This window comes from Chiloscyllium punctatum, chromosome 45, assembly GCF_047496795.1.
Source record: "Chiloscyllium punctatum isolate Juve2018m chromosome 45, sChiPun1.3, whole genome shotgun sequence".
Classification (NCBI taxonomy): Eukaryota; Metazoa; Chordata; class Chondrichthyes; order Orectolobiformes; family Hemiscylliidae; genus Chiloscyllium; species Chiloscyllium punctatum.
This window is the reverse complement of record NC_092783.1, coordinates 42389279-42401515: the sequence shown is the minus strand read 5'-3', so window position 1 is coordinate 42401515 and position 12237 is coordinate 42389279. Positions and strand designations below refer to the sequence as shown.

At 38.4% G+C, this 12237-nt stretch overlaps 1 protein-coding gene across 1 annotated transcript in view; it reads left to right on the top strand.

The window, feature by feature from the left end:
- The window catches only part of LOC140467315 (LHFPL tetraspan subfamily member 5 protein-like), a 177977-nt gene extending 168419 nt beyond the window's left edge, over positions 1–9558 (top strand). Inside the window, exons 3-4 of the mRNA XM_072563596.1 lie at positions 8213–8261; positions 8510–9558. Coding sequence (XP_072419697.1) covers positions 8213–8229 — 17 coding nt within the window. The 3' untranslated portion in view covers positions 8230–8261; positions 8510–9558. The remainder of the gene's footprint in view (positions 1–8212; positions 8262–8509) is intronic.
- Positions 9559–12237: the final 2679 nt, after the last annotated feature.

Genomic DNA, 12237 nt, shown 5'->3' with positions numbered 1-12237 from the left:
CGATACTGGGTAAACCCCTCTGCTAATTTAAACCAGTAACACAAAAGATTCACCCCGTGCTGTAATCTGTTCAAATTCAAGGCAAAGAACCTTCCCAAAGTCACTATTTAAAGTAAAAATTTATTCTTTAAGTCTAACAGAGAATATTAACTAGCAACTATTTATAACTCCTTTCTCTTAAAACTATCTTTACCTCCCCCTCTACAATACTAGCCCAATAAAAAAAATCCCAATTAAGATTTTTAAAAATCTTATTTCAAAACAGGGCAGCTTTCAGTTCTTTTCTTCTTCTAGGGGATTCTGCTTCCCAGGTCTTTGATAGATAAAGGTACCTTTCAGACAGCAGATCTTTCTATAAGCAGTCTTGTTGGCACTGGCTGTTCTTTGCCGCTCTGGCTAACTGTTCAAAATGTTTAATATTTATATCCCAAAACATCAGATCATTTCATTGGTTTGATGTCATCCAAAATAGTAAGATTCAAATTCAATTGGACTTTTGGATCCGGGGAGAATTTAAGCTGATAGGTTAAATTTTGAATTTGTTTTTGTGTGTCCTGGAAACACAACACCAGATACATGTTTCAACCCAAATGTTACATTTTTGAATGCTCAACATACTTTGTGCTAGCCAGAAATTTCAGCTCCTTAAAAGTACAGTACACCCACAACTTCATAATATTTTGCATTACCTTTGGATCAACCTCAAATGGTTTATTAAAGGTAGTCAAATACATGAAGCTCTGAGTCATTATCAACACCAACATATGTCCCAAGGTAATTGTACAACTGTCAAGGAATATATTGTCATCACCATTATTTCATGTATTACCAAAAGTGAAAGCTCTGTCAGGGTTTGAGGCTACAGTTGGTTCCATTCCAATCCATTCTCAACTAACATTAGATGGAGTGAGCTGGTCCTGACACCAACAGCCCTGGATGTCTCTAGATTTCAAAGTTCCAAAACAGAAATAGAAAGAAATAACTGGTGCGTCTGGCAGCATTTATGGAGAGACAAACAATAGCTAACATGTCAAGTCATGATCTGTCACCAGAACAACATAGCATAACGTGGCTTCAAAGGTTTTTGAGTACTGTATTGGAGACTTCAATGTTGGAAGTGGAAACAAGGAGAAGTGTCCTGCATCAACAGAAAGGCCTCCAGAGTGGTAATGGCAGCAGGTTCCTGAGGAGGTCAATGTCAGAAGTCCAAGTCCTGAAGACCTGGGTGCAATGCTGCAAGAGGTCTCCATGGCCTACGCGTAGCCAAGGTCAATGAATGCATTGTCTACTGTATCAAATCCACTAGCAGAGTCAGGCACTGTTCAATTCACCACTTATTAACCACTCTGTCAGTCATAACTTATACCTCACATCCATGTTTCACCTCATATTACAAACTGTAGGCAGCCTCAGTCACATCTCACAGCTTTCTCGCTATAACTAGTCAAGCATAACAGACAACATCCAAACAGCACACTGCACATTCACAAGCAAAGTTCCTTCTCACTTGTACAAGTTGGGACACAACCAAAGGCAACAGGAGCAAACTGGAGTGAAACAAGCACATTTGCTTATCCTAACTCTATGGTGGAGACGGAGCTCCCCATTATTGAAATATCCATTAATGAGCCATGGCCAGTGCTAGGGTTGAAACCACTGAAGATTATGGTGCCTTCATATCTAACCTTCTTTCTCAGATCTCATATTCTCTAATTTTGCAATCTGCTCAGACTTAGAAGCTGCAGAAGGTGAGTTTACACCATTTAAAATTTCCTCTCCGCCACACATCATAAACATACCATTGAATTCCTCCTTAGAGGGGCCAGGCAGTAGAGAAGCAATAAGGTGGTGATGATGAAGCTGCACATTCATTTGATTTCGTACTCCCCCCTCCATCTCAGACCCTGTACGATCTGAGAGGATAGCAGAGGTGAGAACTGCACTTAGTGGACAGTCTGCAACTTGGTTGGAGGTGGGGACGTGGGCGATTGAGAGCAGTACAGATGCCAGGTCATCAGAAGGGAGGTCAAGTTCTGCTGGATGGAAAACTACAAAAGATGTGCTTCAAGCATTGGGGAACATTTGCTTAATGTTAAGAAGTGTTCCAGCACTAATTTAAGAGTGCTTTGCATAGAGTTTGGAACCCACCCTTCTCAGCATGAATTAGTGACCAAGCACATCCACACTTTTGGACATCACCATGATGCAATGTCTAATGGCTGATGTTGCAACTCAATCTTAACACAAGCCTGGTCCTACTGAGGTTGCAGGAGGGGGCAGATTTCAATGATAATGGACAGAATTTTTCCATTTTCCATTCGTGTTTTGCTGACTGAGAAAGTCATGGCACCCAGTGAGCTTTAGTTCATAGTGACTTCTCTCATGCAAATTTCTGAAAATCGCCTCAGGAATTATGCTGAATTCTGGGGCAGACTTCTCCAGGAAACAGAATGCTCCATCTGGGACCTAACATTTTAGATATGCAACCGAGCTGCGCAATTTCAGATGTTGCAAGCCAGAAAAAGTCCCTGACGCTATGGTGCTCCAGCCTCCACATTCATTCAGAGGAACACTTCCTCCCTGCTTTCCAAACAGCAATGCAGATGTCTTGTGAGATGGGTGGGGGAAAGAATGCCATCCTTCCTCCTGTGGACCGCCAGAGGCGGCCATACCATCAGGTTATACTAGTCTGGACCAATCCTAAGTCCACATTAAACAAGATGTCTAGCAGTGTAAGAAAAAAGGTCAACAATCTTTTGGGTTCAGTGCTCTCCACCAAGACAAGCTGCCAGTCTCTCCCCTTGCACCAAAACATAACACAAGCCACCGTACAGTATTCGGCAACCTGTAAGTAAGTACTGAAGAGCTAGTGAAGGAAGAAAGCATTGCAAGACACAGAGGCTGACTGAAATCAGCAAATGTACACAAAAGAAAGCAATAATGCAGACAGGGGCTAGCAGTCTACAACTATGTGCAAAGTGAATGAGTGTTATAAAAACAACTCAAGAACTGTCAGAGAACTCCTGCGCAGGTGCATAAGTTGCATCTGTGCCTCTGCATAAAAACCTATCAGGCAAAATCATGCAATGCCTGGGCGTCTTAGCTTCAACAATCGAAGAGCTGAGAGGGTTGGTCTGAGAACAACAGTCTTGAGCTCCTTATCTAAGGAAAATATACTAGCATTGGAGGCAGTCCAAAGACGGTTCCTCAGTTGAATCAGGGTATGAAGGGGCAATTTTAAGGCGACAGGTTAAATAGTCTATGCCTAATGCATTAGAATTAAGAATGAGGTGGCCTTATTGTAATATACAAGATTCGTAAAGGACTTAACAAGATGGATGCAGAAAGGTTGTTGCCTCTTGTGGGAGAGTCTATGACAAGCAGGCATAATCTCAGATTGAGGAGTTACCCTTTTAAGGCAAAGATAAGGAGTAATTTCTTTTCTCAAGAGTAATGAATGACTGGAATTCTTTACCACAGAGGTGCTAAGGTTGAATCGTTAAGTAATTCAAAGCTGAAAAGGATAGAATTTTAATTAAGGGGTCCACAGGGTGGCATGGTAACAGTGGTTAGCATTGTTGTCCCTCAGCACCACGCACCCAGGTCCAATTCCAACTTTGGCTAACTGTCTGTGTGGAGTTTACACATTTGCCCAATGCCAGAGAGTTACCACCAGGTACTCTAAATTCCTCCCATGGTCTAAAGATGTGCAGGTTATGTGTACTGGACATAGTAAATGTGAGGTTATGGGGATGGCGGGAGGATCGGTGCAGATAATGGGCTGAATGGCCTCTTCTGCACTGTAGGAATTCTATGATTAATCAATAATGAAATCAAGAATTACAGGGAAAAGGCAGGGCTGCTGAATGCATTCTTGGTTCAGAGAGTAGAAAATTGAATTATTGGGCTCAAATCAATCTTGAATGCCGTTTTAAACATCAATCTACTATTGTTCACTATGGACACCATTTGGACTTGACAGCACACACAGCATGCAGGGGAAAAAACAAATCACAATTTCACACCCTACTGGGTGTTTAATTCTACTATTCAGGCAGCCCTGGCAGCTAAGTTGCAGTGCTTTAACTCCATCTACTGAGTGCAGAAGGTTTCACATCTTTAGAAAATATGAACTTTGTGAACAAGAATGTTGAATAAACTAACATCATACATAAAGCACCAAGTTAACAGGCTGATACAGCAAATAGGTATGAAGGCAAATAAAATATTGATCTTCAGTGTGAGGGATATTAAGTATAAAAGTAAAGACTTGTTATCATTGCATAAAGTATTGGCAAGACCTCACTTAAATGATATATGATTGGTCTCAAGGAAGGATAACTTGTTTTGGTTTGCTAAGTTGATTAATGGGATGATGGGGTTGGCCTGAGATGGTAAAGAGATGGTCATTGGAGGTACACAAATGCTAGATAATGTTACTTGCCACTCTTCAGCCTGTGAAAATGCAAAGATATTTTCCCACAAAGGTGAAGAATTGAACTAAAAATTCTCAGGAGAACCCTGAATAATAGGGAATCTGCAGGGATCAGGTAAGCAAAAAAATAAGGGAAACTTATAAGGGAAACTAGATCCTGACAGCTTAGAACACCAGAAGCTCTATGGACTATTGAAAGTGCAGAGGGTTAAGTTAAAACAAAATAAATTAGATAAACAAAGAGCAGGCACAAAAAAAGGTAAAATAAAGGAAAATATCAAAGCACTTTATGAATATTAGTACAAGATAGACAAGGAAAGAGGGGGGCTCATCAGGCAAATAACAAATTGTAGATGGAGATTGTAGGATATATGACACTCATTTTCAAATTGTCTTTAGATGCAAGAGAGGTGCTAGAGGACTGTAAGACTGCTGCGATACCAGTAGGAGTGTGGTAGGGTTACACCAAGGAATAAGCTGGTGAGTTGGAAAACACTTGCAGGACAGAATTAATCTCTAGTTTGAGAGGGAAGGGTTAATCAAGCATAGTCAACATAGCTTTGTCAGGGAAAATCATGTCTGAAATGTTTGAGTTTCTAAGGTGGTGACACAATATGTGGATGCAGTATATACAGATGTTTGGTAAGGATTTTTACAAGGTCTTGCATAGGAAACTTTTAAGGTGGTAAGAATCGATGGGATCCAGGGCAATTTGACAAATTGGATCTAATTGGTTTTGTGACAAGAGACTGAGGGTAATGGTTGAAGGTTTGATAAAATCTTTTGCATTAATGCAAAAGATTTTAATCAGTATGTTCTCAAGTGACAAAACTTGGTAGTATGGGAAGTAAGGAAGAAAGCCTTAGATCAATGGTTCCCAACCTTTTCAGTAACAAGACACACATTAATGAGGCAAACAATTCCAGAGCACACCCACTTATCAGCTGAATTGACCGCTCATAACTGTCACATTTACTATGGTTACAGTCTTACTGGACAGGGTTGCAATGTCATGCATGCAATAAGCTAAAGGAGGATCAAATGGATGAATGCTTCACATTTCATAGACATTTCCAAAATCTGCTCAGCCAAACTATTTCTAATTGTTCACAACTCTATAATCTGTTCCACATGTATTGAACCATTACACAATTGGAATTAAAAGGATTAGATCAAAACAAAGTAGATTGCAATTTACTGAGTTAGTGGGAAACCTGAATCTGCTGACGTGTGCAGCTTTTTTGATCTGGGGAGGTGTTGTTGAGAGGGCCACCATAAAGGTTGCTCCATTAATGAATGCTCCCATCAGTTGTTAGCTTGTTTCCTTCATTTTGACTTTTTTAAAAAAAGGTACTGTTGCTTTATCATTTGTTTAGAATGTTGTTTCATTTTAGAATCGCAAGACCAATATCTCACTTTTAATTTCATCATTCAAATTTCTTAAATTATAGTATAATTTTGATTTACATTGTTTCAGAGCATAGAATCCCTAGTGTGGGAGCAGGTCATTTGGCCCATCAAGTTTGCACTGACCCTCTAAAGAGCATCTTCCGACCTCATCCCTGTATCCCTACATTTCCCACGGCTAATTCACCTAACCAGCCTATCTTTGGACTGTGGCAGGAAACCAGAATACAAAAAACGCACACAGACATGGGGAGAATATACAAACTCCACACCATCACCCAGGCTGGTATCAAACCCTGGCACTTTGAGGCACTGAGCCACTGTGCCACCCAATGAAACAACTTCCTTACCTTTGCACAAAATGTCATGGCATATCTGAACAGTTTACACAGTACACTGGTACATTGGTTCAAAATCATTATATTGTTCTGTAACCTAAGACAATGGGCTGAACAATGGCAAATGCAAATGCAAATGAATTGAATTGAATGGAAAAGTCTTAACTTTTCTATTCATAACATTTTCCAAAGTCAAAGGAATGACTGAAATTCAGACCTCACTTACACAGGTATAGTTCACATTCTTTCAGACAGCACGTACAGGTAAATTTAAGAGGAATATGCTTTAAATAAAACCAGAAAATACTAGCAACAATTGTGAAATGCCATGTTAGTGCTGGGATGGGGATCTACCATTACCGTCAGACCAACGATCAGATCTGGAAATGTGGCGAGGTGGTGGCGGGTGGCGGGGGGGGGGGGGGCAGAATCTAAAACATTAGCACTTTCTTTGCTTTCCTCTGTCAATACGATTAGAGTCATAGGTTATCCCTCAGCCTCCAATGCTCCAGGGAAAACAGCCCCAGCCTATTCAGCGTCTCCCTATGGCTCAAATTCTCCATCCCTGGCAACATCCTTGTATATCTTTTCTGAACCCTTTCAAGTTTCACAACATCCTTCCGATGGGAAGACAAGAATTGCAGGCAATATTCCAGAAGTGGCCTAACCAACAACCTGTACAGCCACAATGTAACCTCCCAACTCCTATATTCAATGCTTTGAGCAATAAAGGAAAACATACTAAATGCCTCCTTCACTATCCTGTCTACCTGCGACTCCACTTTCAAAGGAACTATGAACCTGCACTCCAAGGTCTCTTTGTTCAACAGCACTTCATAAGTACCGCTAAGTTATAGGTCCTGCTAAGATTTGCTTTTCCAAAATGCAGCACCTCACATTTATCAAAATTAAACTCCATTGGCACATCTGATCAAGATTCCATTATAATCTGAGGTAACCTTCTTCACTAACCACTACACTTCTAATTTTGGTGTCATCTGCAAATTTATTAACAATACCTCCTATGTTCATATCCAAACCATTTATATAAATGACGAAAAGTAGTGGAGCCAGCACTGAAACTTGTGGCACTCCAATGGTCACAGGCCTCCAGTCTGACAAACAACCCTCCACCAACACAGTCTTCTACCTTCAAGCCAGTTCTGTATCCAAATGGCTAGTTCTCCCTGTATTCCATGAGTATTTCCAGTATTTTGTTTTCAACTTTATTATAAAGTAGCAGAGCAGTAAATGTGGCTAACTTCATTCCTTTGCCTGTGAGAGCTTTTTGAAGCTATTCCATTTTAGTTTTGACTCCCAGCTTAAAGTCTTGCAATTTCTCCTTTTCAAGTATACATACAATTCACATTTCGAAAGTGCTTATTCAATCAATTTCGCTGCCTATACAAGCAGTGTACTTAAATCACAACGCTCTGCATTTTAATAAAGTCCCTGCATCCTCATGCCTTTCGTAGTAAACCTTCAAATCTTTCTCTTCTGCTTAACATAGCTTTTGCATACATCTTCAGTTATTGGCTTCCCAAAACTCCAGCAGCACCAACTAAGTAAGGTTACGATTCGATGGCCAGATTTTCCCTTTTATTTTAGTACTGTACCAAGAGTTACTCTGCATTATGCAGAAAGTGTGTTCAACATACAATGACAACACCAAACTTCCATTACATTTTGCATAACACATCTTCATATTGGATTAATGTTGCACATGCACAATGACCTTGATTCCCCGAAAGGCCAAGTGTGCCAGTAGAATGCAATTGTGCAAGAGTGATTCTCTCTGTAACAAAGTAGTTATTATATTAAAAGTCTTAATTCTATTCATGCTCCAACAAAATTTAAGCTGCAATAGGGTAAAAGAGAGATTCTTTTTAAAAAAAGACTAAAGTGAAGTTAAATTATATTTTGTATGCTAATCTTAGAATTACTATTAGACTTGTCAGCTCTCAAAGCCAATTACTTATTTGTATGGTAATCAATTCTAAGCACCTTATTGCACTTATTTCCTGTATTTCAGATGCAGACAATGCCTAAAGACAACAACAATAACATTCATTTCAATTACAGTAAGTCATTTGTAAAACCATCCACAAATGTAGTCATAGAATTTGGCATTTGTTGTGTATTAGAAGTTTGAACAGGATCAAATATTTTAGAAATGAAGTTTCAATGCCAAACTATATTCTGATTTAAAAACGTTGCGCATCTTTTCATTTCAGTTCAATAGTAGACATTTTAGTGGTAAAGATATTGCATTAGCTTTAAATGGGTCATTGAAATATATTTCACACCTTGTATTCTTCTATTTTTTCAGAGTTGTTCAGCATATTCACAATACTGGATCAAAGAATCTTCATATTCTCCTCAGTAGGTGAATTATGTTGCAGATTCCAAAAAGGCTAAGCTAATACAACACAGTTTGTTCATCTGTGGAACTGCATCCAAGTTGTAATTTGAAAGTATGAAATGTGATTTATTTTGAATCATCCTACTGATGACCAGGCTACATGGTATCAAGGTCAGAGGATTAATGTGTTAAAAGGTTTTAATTCCTGCCACTGTGTTGATACAAATAAACCTCATTAGGAAGAGTACTAGCATTGTTATCTTGGGTCCAAGCACAGTGAAATATTATCATTCTGTACTGTACATATACTGTATTGAATGTATATCCCTTACACTTCAACAAAAAGTTCTTATTCATCTATCGTGTCTTAATTCTTGTGATGAACTAGTTAAAATCTGAATGTTTCTATGTATATGCCATGTTTTAATTAGATGTGAAGAATTGATGCTGCTTTGAATTGTCACAAATGAAAAATCTCACCAACACCATTTTTGAACAAAGATTTAAGGCTGCTTTCATAGGAATGAGAGATTTCTTTGCTAATCTATTCAGTGGGTGGCCCACACTTGTTTTAATTAGAATAAACTACATTTCTCCTCTGCTCAGCACTTCTCAAAAGCATATCTTAATGACAGCTGCTGCTGAGTTCAAATACAGTGATTTGTTGAAGCAACAAGTCAAATAATCTGATGCCAATTTGCATTGTAAATCTGAAAGCTAACATTCATATGGATGGCAGGCATCAACTCCTCAAAGCAAGCTCTAGCTTTGGAAACATTGCAAAATATCCTAACTAGATTTTAGGCTTGAAAACGTTGCGAGTCAGACCAGTATTATTGCAGAGTTCTTTGCCACACAGCACAACAGAAATTGTTGGGTATGGAAATGGGTAGCTGCAACTTCACAGAAATGCTCCTAATCCAAAATTGGTGTTTTATACACACATGAATATTCCTTTCTAGCTTGCAATTAAATATCTTGTTCTACTTGCCCAAATAAAAGAACACTATTCCTCATTTATGTCAAATTATTTTACTGTACTAGTCATATCTAAAATTGAATGACAATCCACCAGCAAAAGAAATTGAGTCAATTTGTAATTTAATGTACTGAACAACAATTTTACTGCTTGGTAATGCCTTAGAGTTGTAAAACTAACCCTTTTATGGTTTGACATTTTGATCAGCTCAGATGACCATTCCTCTAAATATGCCAGTTATCCTAGATTTTTAAGCATACAGGTGTGTTTGCACTTCAGTGATTAAAACATTACCACAAAATAATAGGTGCATCAACCAAGCTATTTTACCCTCATGGATATTTATTTCTCTAAAGACAATTGTTTCTTTATTGAAAAGGCTCTCTTACCAGCAGTTGAGGGGGAATGCCATAGACCTTAAACAAAATGTGGCTTTGTAACTGCATTTTTCTAGTATATATTCTGGTTTATGCAGTCAGTGACCTACAATAAGCACAGTAGTATTCCTAAATGTTTTGGAATTTCAAACAGATCTTATTCTCTTTTACATTGGTCCCTAGCAACTTAACAATAACAATTAGTGAAAACCAAAACTTGTATGTAACTCTACTGACCATTTAAGATAACCTCTTTCGATCAGCTGTATTTTGGGCGCACAATCTAAATAGCGTTATATTAAAATAGAACTGGGAAAACATGAATATTTTAGTATTTATGTTTTTAATTAAGTCATTTGTTTTTGTAAAAATGAATTTATAAAAGGCAGTGGTTTGGATAACAAATCAAAAATAAAAACAACTTTCATGAGCCCAGAAAATACAGAGAAGACTAGTTCAAACAGTGAAATCCATCTTGAAATCCTTCTTCCAAAATGGAAAATATTAAAGTCTCAGGAGTAACACAAATGCTGAATCAAGCCTTCGCTGTTAAAATATAGCACAAGATTCAGTTAAAGAAATTGTCCTGTAACTTCTCAAAAGTTGCAAAGTTTTAGAAAGTGTACAAGCCTTGCAACAACTTGAAATTATGTTGATAATGTAATTGGTACTCATTAGAACAGTGTTGCATTATTCCACAAACTGACAAATCTTATTTAAAACAGAAATTTAATGGGCAGACTCTTCTCTGGATGTGGCAAGGAGAAATAATTGGGTAACTTAGCCTTGGAGACACACACCTTTCTTGTTCTCTTACCAATTAAGCTAGAGTCAGAAGAGGGGACTTCTGACACACCACTAATTAAAGCCCTTTAGTCTATTAGCAGCCAAGTAAGGTTGTCAACTTCTAATTACCGAACTAATAACAAGGGCAATCTGCCTGTCTGGTTTAGAGAGGATTCCAAGTGTCGGGGCACAAGCACAAATGCATGGAAAGCTCTTATCTCCAGCCTTGCCACAAGAAAAACAGCTTGTTGCATGTCAAACTAGAGTCAACGTGGTAAGCTTCAGCCTCCAACTGGATAGCAGCTTTCGACAATACAGGATACTGGTGGTTAAGGCCTACAAGAGTAAAAAATGTAACTTACCAGTTAACAAGCTGATTGGCACCCAATTGATAGAGATTTGTCCATCGTGGAGGTAACTGATTAGTCAATAACAACCGCATTTACTCCCAAAAAAGGGGAAGTCAGAGACAATATCAATTAAGGCTCAGTCATCACACCAACAGCAGCATGAAGTTTCTCTCTAAAATGGTATACATTTCTACATAAATGGAAGTAATTAATCCTGAACCATATCCTGTGCAATATAAAATAAAGCCACATTGTACATAACGTTAGCTTCTGATTTCAGAGATGAATATTTATTTTAAGTGGGGGTTAAGGAAAATAATTTGTACACAAAAAATTAATCACACTGAATATTTGCGAAGAATTACAGTATCAAATGTTGACTTGAGCATCTTGACTTGAGCGTCTTTCATCATTCTTACAAAGTACTGAAGGAACACCCATAACAGCACCACCCAGATGAACAAAAGGTGTGGTCCGTTTGCTTCCTCTTGGACCACTTCCATGATATGAAATTCAACTCCACAGCGATGCACAGAGTGAAAGGATCGTCCTGGGTAGAAACAGCTTATTAAATGAACTTAAATCTGTTTACATAGTGCTCCTAACTTCAGTTCAAACTCCCAATGCAGATTTAAAAACCCCTCAAGTCTACCAGTAGTACATCACGTAAAGCACGAGTCAGGAGAGAGTTTTCACTTAAATAAGAGAAACATAGAATGAAAGCAGCAAAAACATAGTATTGATGCTGGGGCTGTGGCTTTGTAGGAATTGGTCCTGGAGGAAAGAAAATATATGCTGCAGATATAGAGCAATTCTCCTCCCCACCCGTGTCCAAACTTGCCATAAGGAGACAAATTCCTGACCTTGCATGCACAAACATAAAGTTGAGTCTTGGGAAAGTGAATTTAATGATATTAATTGTTTGTTTGCTAAAGTTTTAATGAACGGAGGAATATTAGAATTTGGCAACTTTGATATTTAGAGAAAACATTATGCAGAATATGCGAATATGGAATAGTGAATACTACATTTCAGGGCTACATAAAACATCATTCAATTTTAACTAAACACCTAAGATGCTTCAATGGTTTCTAAAAACAACAGAAAATGCTGGAAATGCTCACCAGGTCTGGCAGAATCTGTGTAAAGTTTTTACTAGGGTTTAGACACCACTCAAATGTTCTGTAATGCTGTAACACTAAC